General features: G+C 61.5%; 1 protein-coding gene across 1 annotated transcript; it reads left to right on the forward strand.

Annotated features, from left to right (window-relative positions):
• Positions 1-1,157: 1,157 nt before the first annotated feature.
• LOC134150157 (basic proline-rich protein-like) lies at positions 1,158-11,594 on the forward strand. Its single transcript, XM_062593759.1, has 4 exons — positions 1,158-2,257; positions 2,362-4,292; positions 10,518-10,785; positions 11,510-11,594. The coding sequence occupies exons 1-4, from the start codon at positions 1,158-1,160 to the stop codon at positions 11,592-11,594; spliced, it is 3,384 nt and encodes a 1,127-aa protein (XP_062449743.1).
• Positions 11,595-13,538: the final 1,944 nt, after the last annotated feature.

Below are 13,538 nucleotides of genomic sequence, written 5' to 3' on the forward strand. Positions count from 1 at the left end.
GCCCACGTTGTCAGCACCCACTTGCCCGTGCACAGACCTCCGGGCTGGGAGAGCGTTAGAGCACAGAGGCAAAACCCCACAGTGAGGCTCTCACATCCCCTCCAGGCCTTTGAACCCTGCACCCCCCCCCCTCCCCCCGCCTCTGTCCTCTTTAACAAGTCCCAAAGGAGAAGCCAAGGGGCAGATAAATATAAACGCACGCTTAGGCACAAACCCTGTCTGGTCCCTTCTTTAAACTGCTTGAATAGCCGGGAGATAACCTACCCTGAAACGCCCAGAGAAGCCGTCAAGGCTGCCGCGGGGAGGGCAGCTCTGGAAGCGCCTGCGGCCGCTGCCCCCAGGCCGGTACCGGGTCCAGCAGCCCGGGCCGGCGGCAGGCGCCCGCCAAGGGGCTCGAGCCCCGTCCGCCGGGCGAGCGGCCGTGCAGCGCAGGCGGGCGACGAGGCGGGGGGACCGGCCCCAGGAGCTGCCCCGGTGCGTGGCCCGGAGTGCAAAAGCCGTGGGCAGCTCCTGGGTAGCAGCGTTGTTATTATTATTATTTGGATCTGTCAGAGGAAAAGTCTGTCCTGCCCTTAAAACATCAGAGGAACGAGCTGTCGGCAGGCTGGTGGCTCTGGCTCCACTGCTCCTGGGGCAAAAGTATGAATAAATTGTTATGACTCCAAGAAGAGTGGAAACTTCAGAAATAATTTCTGAAACCGATGACTGCGAAGTTGCAGCTCCATCGCTGGAGGGTGCTGGAAGGAAGCAGCGCGGCAGGAAGCCCCCGCTCCGTGCAGGAGCCGCGCGGCGGCCAGGCGAGCCAGGGAAACGGAGGCCCCCAAATGCACGTTAATTGTGCCACTGAATTAGATAAGGAATATTCATACGTATTTAGCTCCTCGTGCTTCTGTGCCGCAGCCTTTCCCCACTCGTGCTCTCCTAATGAACAACCACTTAGAATTTTAAAAAGTGGAGGATAGCTTTCTGAGTTAATTACCTTGAAATTAGCTTAATCACAGCTCATTTAAACTTATCTAAACAACGGCGTGAGGAACTCCAGGAAAGCTTGGTTGCAGCGGGGGCCCCCGGGGCAGCAGCACCCGCTGCTGCGAAGCCTCGGCAGCCTCCAGCCCGCAGGCGCTCGGCACCCCTCCCGCGCGCCCGGCAGCTCCGGCATGGCCGCGACGGCCCGGGATAGCCAGGCCCGCTGCTGCTGCCGCCGCAAAGCGCGCTGCCCCCGTCCTGCCCCCGCCAAGGCTGCGGCCGGAGCAGCTCGAGCGCCTCGAGCACAGCCGGCGAGACTCCCTCAGGAGCGCCCAGGCCCCCCGGGTGCCGGGGCAGCGCCGGCTCCTGAGCGCAGAAGCAGCCGGCGAGGCTCCCTCAGGAGCGCCCAGGCCCCCCGGTGCCGGGGCAGCGCCGGCTCCGGAGCGCAGAAGCAGCCGGCGAGGCTCCCTCAGGAGCGCCCAGGCCCCCGGTACCGGGGCAGCGCCGGCTCCGGAGCGCAGAAGCAGCCGGCGAGGCTCCCTCAGGAGCGCCCAGGCCCCCCGGGTGCCGGGGCAGCGCCGGCTCCTGAGCGCAGAAGCAGCCGGCGAGGCTCCCTCAGGAGCGCCCAGGCCCCCCGGTGCCGGGGCAGCGCCGGCTCCGGAGCGCAGAAGCAGCCGGCGAGGCTCCCTCAGGAGCGCCCAGGCCCCCGGTACCGCGGCAGCGCCGGCTCCGGAGCACAGAAGCAGCCGGCGAGGCTCCCTCAGGAGCGCCCAGGCCCCCCGGTACCGGGGCAGCGCCGGCTCCGGAGCGCAGAAGCAGCCGGCGAGGCTCCCTCAGGAGCGCCCAGGCCCCCCGGTACCGGGGCAGCGCCGGCTCCGGAGCGCAGAAGCAGCCGGCGAGGCTCCCTCAGGAGCGCCCAGGCCCCCCGGTGCCGGGGCAGCGCCGGCTCCGGAGCGCAGAAGCAGCCGGCGAGGCTCCCTCAGGAGCGCCCAGGCCCCCCGGTACCGGGGCAGCGCCGGCTCCAGAGCGCAGAAGCAGCCGGCGAGGCTCCCTCAGGAGCGCCCAGGCCCCCCGGTGCCGGGGCAGCGCCGGCTCCGGAGCGCAGAAGCAGCCGGCGAGGCTCCCTCAGGAGCGCCCAGGCCCCCCGGTACCGGGGCAGCGCCGGCTCCAGAGCGCAGAAGCAGCCGGCGAGGCTCCCTCAGGAGCGCCCAGGCCCCTGGTACCGGGGCAGCGCCGGCTCCGGAGCGCAGAAGCAGCCGGCGAGGCTCCCTCAGGAGCGCCCAGGCCCCCGGTACCGGGGCAGCGCCGGCTCCGGAGCGCAGAAGCAGCCGGCGAGGCTCCCTCAGGAGCGCCCAGGCCCGCGGCTGCCGGGGCAGCGCCGGCTCCGGAGCGCAGAAGCAGCCGGCGAGGCTCCCTCAGGAGCGCCCAGGCCCCCCGGTACCGGGGCAGCGCCGGCTCCGGAGCGCAGAAGCAGCCGGCGAGGCTCCCTCAGGAGCGCCCAGGCCCCCGGTACCGGGGCAGCGCCGGCTCCGGAGCGCAGAAGCAGCCGGCGAGGCTCCCTCAGGAGCGCCCAGGCCCCTGGTACCGGGGCAGCGCCGGCTCCGGAGCACAGAAGCAGCCGGCGAGGCTCCCTCAGGAGCGCCCAGGCCCCCCGGTACCGGGGCAGCGCCGGCTCCGGAGCGCAGAAGCAGCCGGCGAGGCTCCCTCAGGAGCGCCCAGGCCCCTGGTACCGGGGCAGCGCCGGCTCCGGAGCGCAGAAGCAGCCGGCGAGGCTCCCTCAGGAGCGCCCAGGCCCCCCGGTACCGGGGCAGCGCCGGCTCCGGAGCGCAGAAGCAGCCGGCGAGGCTCCCTCAGGAGCGCCCAGGCCCGCGGGTGCCGGGGCAGCGCCGGCTCCGGAGCGCAGAAGCAGCCGGCGAGGCTCCCTCAGGAGCACCCAGGCCCCCGGTACCGGGGCAGCGCCGGCTCCGGAGCGCAGAAGCAGCCGGCGAGGCTCCCTCAGGAGCGCCCAGGCCCCCGGTACCGGGGCAGCGCCGGCTCCAGAGCGCAGAAGCAGCCGGCGAGGCTCCCTCAGGAGCGCCCAGGCCCGCGGGTGCCGGGGCAGCGCCGGCTCCAGAGCGCAGAAGCAGCCGGCGAGGCTCCCTCAGGAGCGCCCAGGCCCCCCGGTACCGGGGCAGCGCCGGCTCCGGAGCGCAGAAGCAGCCGGCGAGGCTCCCTCAGGAGCGCCCAGGCCCCCCGGTACCGGGGCAGCGCCGGCTCCGGAGCGCAGAAGCAGCCGGCGAGGCTCCCTCAGGAGCGCCCAGGCCCCCGGTACCGGGGCAGCACCGGCTCCGGAGCGCAGAAGCAGCCGGCGAGGCTCCCTCAGGAGCGCCCAGGCCCGCGGCTGCCGGGGCAGCGCCGGCTCCGGAGCGCAGAAGCAGCCGGCGAGGCTCCCTCAGGAGCGCCCAGGCCCCCGGTACCGGGGCAGCGCCGGCTCCGGAGCGCAGAAGCAGCCGGCGAGGCTCCCTCAGGAGCGCCCAGGCCCCCGGTGCCGGGGCAGCGCCGGCTCCGGAGCGCAGAAGCAGCCGGCGAGGCTCCCTCAGGAGCGCCCAGGCCCGCGGGTGCCGGGGCAGCGCCGGCTCCGGAGTGCAGAAGCAGCCGGCGAGGCTCCCTCAGGAGCGCCCAGGCCCCCCGGTACCGGGGCAGCGCCGGCTCCGGAGCGCGGAAGCAGCCGGCGAGGCTCCCTCAGGAGCGCCCAGGCCCCCCGGTGCTGGGGCAGCGCCGGCTCCGGAGCGCAGAAGCAGCCGGCGAGGCTCCCTCAGGAGCGCCCAGGCCCCCCGGTACCGGGGCAGCGCCGGCTCCGGAGCGCAGAAGCAGCCGGCGAGGCTCCCTCAGGAGCGCCCAGGCCCCCCGGTGCTGGGGCAGCGCCGGCTCCGGAGCGCAGAAGCAGCCGGCGAGGCTCCCTCAGGAGCGCCCAGGCCCGCGGGTGCCGGGGCAGCGCCGGCTCCGGAGCGCAGAAGCAGCCGGCGAGGCTCCCTCAGGAGCGCCCAGGCCCCCGGGTGCCGGGGCAGCGCCGGCTCCGGAGCGCAGAAGCAGCCGGCGAGGCTCCCTCAGGAGCGCCCAGGCCCCCCGGTGCCGGGGCAGCGCCGGCTCCGGAGCGCAGAAGCAGCCGGCGAGGCTCCCTCAGGAGCGCCCAGGCCCCCGGTACCGGGGCAGCGCTGGCTCCGGAGCGCAGAAGCAGCCGGCGAGGCTCCCTCAGGAGCACCCAGGCCCCCCGGTACCGGGGCAGCGCTGGCTCCGGAGCGCAGAAGCAGCCGGCGAGGCTCCCTCAGGAGCACCCAGGCCCCCCGGTACCGGGGCAGCGCCGGCTCCGGAGCGCAGAAGCAGCCGGCGAGGCTCCCTCAGGAGCGCCCAGGCCCCTGGTACCGGGGCAGCGCCGGCTCCGGAGCGCAGAAGCAGCCGGCGAGGCTCCCTCAGGAGCGCCCAGGCCCCCGGTGCCGGGGCAGCACCGGCTCCGGAGCGCAGAAGCAGCCGGCGAGGCTCCCTCAGGAGCGCCCAGGCCCGCGGGTGCCGGGGCAGCGCCGGCTCCGGAGCGCAGAAGCAGCCGGCGAGGCTCCCTCAGGAGCGCCCAGGCCCCCGGTACCGGGGCAGCGCTGGCTCCGGAGCGCAGAAGCAGCCGGCGAGGCTCCCTCAGGAGCGCCCAGGCCCCCCGGTGCCGGGGCAGCGCCGGCTCCGGAGCGCAGAAGCAGCCGGCGAGGCTCCCTCAGGAGCGCCCAGGCCCGCGGGTGCCGGGGCAGCGCCGGCTCCGGAGCGCAGAAGCAGCCGGCGAGGCTCCCTCAGGAGCGCCCAGGCCCCCGGGTGCCGGGGTCTGGCAATCCGGTCAATCCTGCTCGCCGGCTCCACGCAGCCCACAAATATGAGAAGCGTGTTACTGCTTTCTGTGTCGGATTGATTTGGATATTAATTGCATGTGACCTGGTGACTTCAGCTCAAGCAGAACCCACCCTACAATTAGTTTACTTAACTGCTCTGTCTCTTGCAGTAGCTGTCAGGAATAATGAATTAACCCTGAATTTGATCCTGGACGGAGAAACTTCATGCTGGAACAAGTTTATTATTTCATGCACTTTGCAGAGTTCCTGAACTTCTTGTTAAGAGCTAATCAATCGAACGTCTGGGTCTCCTGGAGACTGAAGCAGAATCATGCAATATTTACACCAATATTCTGAGATGAAAGACAGTGATGGGTCTTGGGAAGAAAGCTCCGTGCAGAGGGATAAAACAAAGTAAAGGGAAGCCAGAACTCAGACCAGAGCCCTGCGCTGCGCAGCCCAGCAAAGCTGCTTAGGAGATGGTGCGACGATGCACCCTGAGCGCGGCGGGTGCCGAGGCGCCGTCCCTGCCGTGGGACAGGCCATTGCCAGAGCCCGCACGTCGGCTCCCCGCACCGAGGAGTGGAGAGGGGGCTGCGCCGAGGCAGAGCAGCAGCCTGCGGCCGCGGATGCCATTAGGAGCAATTTCCTTTTGTTTGCTATCAAAAGGATACAAGGGAGGGTGCATTATTTTCTCTCTTCAAAGGGAATGGATAACAGCACCAGCACAGCTCCTGAATAACATAGTTTCTGTTTCTAGGTCTGTTCAGTGCTGGCAGCTGCATTGCTAGGTGACTTCTCTCACGTACCACCATGCAAATGTCCACCCAGGAGGACGGGGTAGCGAGGCCCTCTCCGAGGAGGGAGAAAGGCACACATTATTTAAATGTGAAATCTGTTGTTTTATAAGGAAAATTATGGCAGATTTGATGCCATTTTCACAGACCACCATGGGCTTGTGAGGTCTGGGCATCTCCGGGCAGCTTCTCTGCATTTTGCACGAGTTCAGGACTGTTCACCTGGGGACCACCAGCGCCAGGGCCGGGAAAGCTCAGGCCAGGTGAGGGAAGGGACCGCCGGATCCCACGATCTGCTGGCCCAGGTGGAGAGTGGCATACGCGACTGGCGCTTGCTCATTCCTGCGCGCCCTCCCCTCCCAAATCCACCATGCATGGCTCATTTCTAACACGCTCTGCAGTTCAACTCTAATGCGGAAGGAAGACCCTTTAACACCAGATTTTAGCTCGCAGCAAGCTCCACATCGAATTCTCCTTGCGAGCGCCGAGCAGTGCTGCGCGGTGGCAGGCGCTGCTTTGCGAGCCCCTGCGCCGGGGCGGTGCCGGCCAGGCTGCCGGCACGGGAAGAGCGAGAAAGGTGAGAGCAGAAACCCTCAGAGAGCTCATTAGCGGGAAGCATCCTCCAGGTGACACCTTCTGGTTGTCGAACCCAGGTCTGCTCAAGCATTCAGCCCAAAGCATAGAGAAAGATGTATGCTGACCACAAAGCGAGGGAGCACAGTGAACGGGCTGGGCCACAGAGATGCTGATTCTGTGACAAGAGCGAGCTGGTTTGTAGTTTTTAACTGGAGCGTACGCTGAGCCATGTGTGTCAGCAGCCAGCTCCTCACTGCAGGGATGGAAAACTACCTGTCAGGAGCCGCTGCATTAGGGAGAGCAGGTATCTTTTGTCCTTGCACCACGAAAGCCTTTCCTACCTCCTTTCTCCTCCCCTTCTGGAGGGCACCAAAGGAAAGCAGAAAGTTGGCCAATTAGCCTTGGAGCATGGCTCACACAGGCACAAACACATATGGATATTTTGTGTTCATTGGGTTGGAAAATAGCTTTTGCAGCTCCTCGCCTCCCTCTGCTGCATAGAGTGACAGCACAGTGCTGGGTGAGCGGGTGGGAACTCGGGACAAAGCCTCACAGCTCTGCAGCTCCAGTGGCATCAACGGGCCCTGCCGCGGCGAGGTCCCACCTCCAGCGAGGTCCTGCGGCCGCGGCCCACGCCTCCCCGCATGGCAGGGCCTGCAAGGGGCTCCAGCCCCCGGGCAGACCAGTGTCCCGCATGTTCCCTTTAGACCGTGCCCATCTGTAGCCAGGGAAATCGAAGGTGGGTTCCAGGAGGCATGTATTACACCATGATACACTGGGCTAAGGCATGCTCTGCTGCAAAATGACAGGCAACTGAGCAAGGTAGCTATCTAATTGCAGGTTTGTTATGTGAACAAATAATTTCCACCATGCTGACACTTAACAGACGCAGCTTCCTCAGGGACACTCTTATTTTCCGTATCATGAAAAATTTAAGTACTGTTTAGGGCCTTTTTTACTACTCCTATGTTTGTACAACTCTCATTAGCAATAGTAGGAAGTCTTGTGTTGCACTGAGGGTGGAAGTAACCCCTATGTTTTAAAATCAAACACAATACAGAAATATCTCAGGACTTCTCTACAAGAGAAATAAATACAACTCTAACCACTGCAATGAGGAACCCAGTCCCTCTCGCTTAGTCATTTAGTCTGCAGTTAGCAACAAGGTGAATATTTAATTTCAGAACGATTTTTTTTTCAGTCCTGCTGCTCTTTATTTGTGTGTGTGCTTCTTTTCTAATAACAGTGCAAGCCATATGGTGCCTCCAGCACTGGGATTGCAGCCATGGGGGTAACAGATGCAAAACAGCCCAAGACAATAGATTGAGAAGTTTGTCTTCCCACTTTTGAGGAGTTAAAAAAGCTACCAAACACAACAACCTGAAATATTCAGCAAATTAGAACATGCCTGGAGTACATAAAGGCCGATCCTTCAGGAAATGATTTCTTCTGGGTACCCTTTCTAGGACACTTGGAAGGCACGGCTCCAGAAAGCGAGGCTGCTGCACTTGCAGGATGCAGCTGCAATCTGCTTCCCCCGGTCTTTTCAGGAACAGGCCCAAAAGCCTCGGTCCAAGATGGGGCAGACAAGGCCTGGCCTAGGGAGCGGGACCAGAGGGCACCCTGAGGTCCTTCCCAGTTACTAAAATTCCCTTTCTCTTGCACTTTCCTCTCCAGAAGCTGACTTTGCTTGTGACACCAGACTGGGCTGTGCCAAGTCTTGCTTCATCCAGGCAGGCAAGAGCTATTTTCCAAGGACTTCCCGACCCACTGGCTCAAAACAATAGCAGCAAAATGAAAAAAGGCTGTTGGAATAACTCCTCTAGCTCCTGCAAAGAGCACTGAGTTGGCAGAAAACAAGTCAAAGCGTTACCAGCCCGTTTCAGCATCAGCTCAGCCCACACTGGAGCTCGGCTCAGGCTCCCGCTCCTGCTGAGATCCTGCTCCGCTGCCCTTGCCGGCCTGCCCCTGCCAAAGGGGGGGGAGGGAGCCTGGAAAGCCGAAGCAGAGGCGCTCGCCAGGCCTGCCAATCTGGGGAAGCTTTTAGAGGATATTCTGCTTGGGTTCATTGCTTTCGTTGCACTGCCTGGTTTGTGCAAAGTCAATATTGCTCATTAGAGAAGACTTTAAAACATGACTTGTAAATGATGCCAGAGTTCCACAAATGTCACTTCTATCGAAGTGTTATTAGTTTATTGATCTGTATTAAACAAGCAGATAAATACTTAATCTGAATGGCAACAGCACTCTCATCATAAAAGGAATTAGTGTTTAAAGTGTGTCTGGCTCATTAGCAGAGTTACTGCACTTTGTCACCGTTTCCAGGACTCTCAGCCAAACCTTTTAATTATCACGTTCTCAGTAAAACTAATCAGTCAAGCTCCCTCAGACTAAAGAGCTGGGCAGATTGCAGTGGAATCGCAACCCGCTCCTCCCATCTCCGCTTGAAAATGTTCATCTTGGTCGCTTTGGCATCTCCAAGCGTACAGAGCTGGAGGGCAGCAAGAGGTAGGCATAGGCAGAAAGATGCGCCAGGACAGAGCTGATAGGGTCGGGGCCAGGGGTGACCGACTTGCGGCCGAGGGCCAAGCCCTCCCCTCCCACCGCTGCCTCCGAAATGCAGAATCCTGCTGTTCGCCCCTTCCAACAGACTGGAAATTCAGAGAGGAAAATTCTCCCCAAAAGCTGCTTTCTCTGAAAGGTATCGTCTAGCTATCAGCATGTTGCTGCCTTCAGATGTAGAGGAAACTCCTTCTCCCAGAAAAGTTTATAAGGTGAAGTGATAAATTGCAGTAACTGGCTGAGAAATACAGCCACCACCTCCAGGCAACTGGTGAACGGCCGATGAACCCAGCAAATTCATCACTCAGTTGTCGAAGGACAGCGAGAGGCAGAGGCTGGCTGCTGCTCGCGTGATTTATTTCACCGTTTCTCGGCGAGGCGCGTGCGTACTCAGCGGTTCTGCTCCAGCCCTCTCGTGCAATGCCCAGGGCCCTCGGCTCGCTCCCCATGGAGCTACAACTCTCTGCTCGTTAAGACGGAAGTAAAGACACTGCTCTGCTTAAAAATAAGTCCCCGGCGCGTGTCCGGCCTGCCGGGCGGCACGGCGCGGTGGAGCGGGCAGCCGCCGCGCGCTGCCGCCCAGCCGCTGCTGCTTGGCTCGTGCCTCCCGCCCCTTCCCAAAGCGCTCGTCAGCGCGAACGACCGTGGCGGGTTCGGGCCAGAAGCGGTGGCGGAGCGGCGATTACCCCGGAGAGGCACAAAACGAGGCCGGCGTCTCGCCCGCCTCCCGCCGCGGGTGCCCGGCCGCTCTCCCCGGCGGGGTGTCCGCCGCGGGGCACGCCGGCGCGCTCCGTGCCGGCCCCGCGCGCCGGAGCTGCCTTCGCCGGCGCTGCTCGGCCGCCGCGGGCTCGGGGGCCGCCGGCCCCGGCCCCACGCCTCCCCTTTGCTTTGCTTTCCTTCCGCTTCCTGCAGCAAGACAGCAAAGCTCCTTGTCACCTGCTGTGGACACGGACCCGAGAAATCCCGGGTGCGCCTGACCGTGCGGTCTCTGCCCCCATCGCCATCCTGAAAAGTTACTGGTCCTGCAGCAGTACAGTCAGCTCGTATTTAGCCAAAAATCGTCAGTTTCTATATAAAGAAATTTATTTAAAAGAAAACCCCTAAGGCTTAAAGAGATTAAAATCTGTTTTCCAGTGTTTTTCAAACACTGTGAAATTCAAATCAATATCCTGAAAATGAAATTGCCCTCAAACTGCTTATATAGGAGAGTGAACCTGGCCAGACTGCTCCCGCTGGCGGTGGAATCAGGGCGCGTTGTAGCCGCCCGGCAGCTGCTGCCCCGCAGCCGGCTGCGGCGAAGGGCGAGGGGCCGGCGCAGCGGCGGGCCGGGGAGCTGGGGGGCTGGCCTGTCTGCTTTTCCTGTTTTTCTGCTTCTCCTCGACGGAGACGCATGGGGGTCCCTGGGTGGGTTCATGGTCTCCGGCGGGGCCGTTCAATCCCGCTCGCCAAGCCCTTGCTGCCGCGCCGGCGGCTCTCGCTGGGCTGCTCCCGGGTGGCCGGGGGTGACGCTCGGGGCTGGCAGAAGGGCCGCAGTAAGGAGCAGGAGAGTTGTAAGCAGATTAGAAAGTTAACTAAAACTTTAGGCAACTTTCTTATTGCAGGTGGGAACCCGTGTTGATAATGCTCTCTGTGCTGTTCTCATGTGAAAGGAATTGCTCTAGAAAAGCAGCTGAATGGGGTATTAAAACAACGCGTCTCCTCTCCCCTTTCGCGTCCCGTCTCCCTGCCCGGGGCGCCTCATCGCCCGCCGCCACCTTCCGCCACACAGGCAGTTTGGCTGCAATTAGGAGGACGAGCACCGGAGTCAGTGCTGAGGGGCGAGCAAGACGGACGGGGCCGGTGCGCTCATCTTCGCCCGCCTGCGTGTCCCCCGCCGAGGCTGGAAGAGCCGCGCTGACTCGCTTCGGACTCGAGCTGAGAGCGAATTGGCAGACGCGAGTCACCCCGGCGCAGACCGCCTGCTTCGGCGGCTGGTTCCTCTCCTCCCCAGGCTTGCCCTCCCGACTCCTTGCAGGGAGCACTCTCATTCCCGAGACGTACGAAGTGCGTGGCTCCGCGGCCTGGGCTCCGGCACGGCGCGTCTTGGCTGCTCCCCACCGCCCGTGGCAGCGCGGGGACTGCCCAGCGCGGCTCCTGGCGAGAGCTGCCGGTGAGCTGCCTTCTGCCCCCAAACCAGCGCTCCAGCTCACCTGGCCGCGCTCTCTGCCTTTCCCTGGCACGGCCACACTGACCGTAAATACTCTGGGGCCCAAACAGGGGTGTATTAGCTCTGCTAGATCCCACATCACGTGGGTGTAAAGCTCTCACGACCTCCGTGTGCCCAGGCTGCCGCTATACATGCTGGTTCGCCAAATAGCTCTTCAGCGCATCCCTTGGAGGAGCTTGTCCTCTTCGGCGGCCACTGAGCTTCAGGCAGAGCTCTGAGTTACTCTGAGCAGGAGCAAGATCCTCCCGGGGCTGAACTGCTGCTGAGCCTTGCTGAAAGCTGAGTGTTGCCTCCACTACCGGATGCTCTATGGAAACTAGAGCTGGAAGCGCAGTAACTAATGCTGCTCCGTGTTTGATTAGCCAGGAACGGGGGCTCTTTCCCGCTGTGATCTCTGCCTCTCTGGCAGTGGGAGGGATGCCTGAGATAAAGGCATGACTTGCTCATTCGTACAATGCAGCAAAGCAGGAGTCACAGCCCCTGCTCTGGCCCAGCAAGGCTAAATTGCTGGTTAAACGTGTCCGTGAACCCCTGGTGTTTATCCTGCCCTGCAGTTCCAGCGGAGGAGAAGCTTCACCATGGACGGAGAAGGCGGGGCTGGAGTCTGCAGTGGTCTTTTCTAAGTTCAGCGATGCTTAGGAGACTTTTAAGGGAACAGTGAGACAACAGGGTCACTCTCTTTCCACCTTAAAGAATACAGTCTTTCGCCCTGCAAATTATGTGCAAAATAGGCAAATAAGCTCCATCCCCATTTCACAGTGATTGCAGCAATCAGAGGCTAATGCTGACTTGCTCCCCGGTCTAGAAATCTTGAACTCTGCAGGCACAGCCCCCAGGCTGATAACAGGAGTGATTTGCCTTAATTCCACCTCTTCCTCCTGCTCCAGGTGGGTGAGCTGGGGCCCCCACGGTGACAGTAACGGCGTGGCTAATCACGGCTGTGCCGGCGGGCTGGAGCGTCGCGGTCGCCCGGGCAATGGCGCGTCGCTGCTGCGCAGCCCTGCTCTTGCTCCACCTTCGTCTCCGCTTTGTCTCCAGGTTCTCCTCCGCTGACGCTCGTTCTGTTCTTGGTGGGAGGGGGATTTTGAAGCAGAGGATAATCTGGGAAGAGGTCCAAGGAAGCAGCACTTTCCCGAGGGGTCTCCCGGAGGACTCGTCCCTGCATCCCCCCGGTGAGCTGCCGCACGGTGCCCACACGAGGCAGCGGCATTAGGGAGCCGGTCTCCCGCTGCCTGCAGCATCCAAGTGCTGATCTAAGACTTTCCCGTCTCCTCCCCGAAGCCGAAATCCCCAAACACGGTCTTTGCTATTCATCAGGGTTTCCATTATGCAGAGTCCAGGGGGCTCTGAAGCCTGTCTGAGGAACGCAAAGTAGGACGCAGATATGTTCAGATTTGGGGCTTTTTGAGGAGGCAAATTCCTGAGAGCAGCCTTGCTTCCCCTCCTCCTCTGTCTCTTTCGCCTGCTCCCTTTGAACCAATCATTCCTCTTGCAGAGTCCCGTTGTTTAATTTTGCTGAGCATTGAGTCTCAACCTCCTGTTAATTGGCTTTGCCCATCTTTGTGCATTCCATTAAATGAGAAAATGCCACACATAAAATTTTAATTTTGAAAACCGCCTTTTTTGTTTTATATTGAAATTACCCACGCCGCTCTGGCCTGCAGAAACAGACGCTTTCTCACTTCAGTAAAAACTCTTTGTGATGATAAAAAGCAGCAGAAATGAGATTAAAAAGTGGTGTTTCCTAAAAGGCACATGAAAGCGAGGGAGATAAATCCCATGTATTGTAAGGGATGAAATCCAACGCAAGGCTGCAGAGCAGCGATACCGGCGGGGAGGCTGTGCTGGCGGCTGGGCAGTGCTGGAGCGGCGGCAGCTCTGCTCGCAGGGTGAACCGGGCTTTCTGCCCGGCCTGGCCGAGGCCGAGGCCCCGGTGCCGCCGGTAAGGCACCCAAGGAGGCCGTGTCTCCAGCTGTGCCTCCAGCCTTGCTGCCCCCTCTCGCGGAGGGAGATGCGGTCCTTAATGCAAAGGGTTTCCTTGCTTCTGGCCGTGAGACGCGCTAGGCAAAAAGAAGCTCGTCCAGCTGAGGTTTGTTCATTTATCTGCTGTTTTCTTAGTGCTCCCGTGTTTGCTCTGCCAAACAGGACCCGGAAATCAGTGCAAATGAAGAACAAACTTCCAGCTTCACAACTGATTGTTTCACTTCTTTTTTTCCCCCATACCTTAACAACAAGTTTTCTTCTTGATTTTCAATATTCTTTAGCAGCTGCTGAATTACTATTCCACTTTACTTAATTTTTCCACCCATGGCCATTTTAAAGGTTGTTTAATTATTATTACAAAAAGAATTACAGAAAGATTGAGAATTGTCTAAATGCCTTAAGCTGCAACAGGTTATTAGCACAGATTTATTTTTTAAAGTCATATTAAATGAATTAATATTTGCCGCTTTGCCCTAAGCATCGTTCAGAAGGGCCTTAGCATCAGACTGTGTCATCCCATTGATAAAGTTTCGTGGTAGCACTGGGCCTGCTCTGCTGCAACGATGCTCAGCAGCAATGCGCCAGCACTGCAGACCAGCC

Source organism: Rhea pennata, chromosome 23 (assembly GCF_028389875.1).
Source record: "Rhea pennata isolate bPtePen1 chromosome 23, bPtePen1.pri, whole genome shotgun sequence".
In the NCBI taxonomy this organism is placed as follows: Eukaryota; Metazoa; Chordata; class Aves; order Rheiformes; family Rheidae; genus Rhea; species Rhea pennata.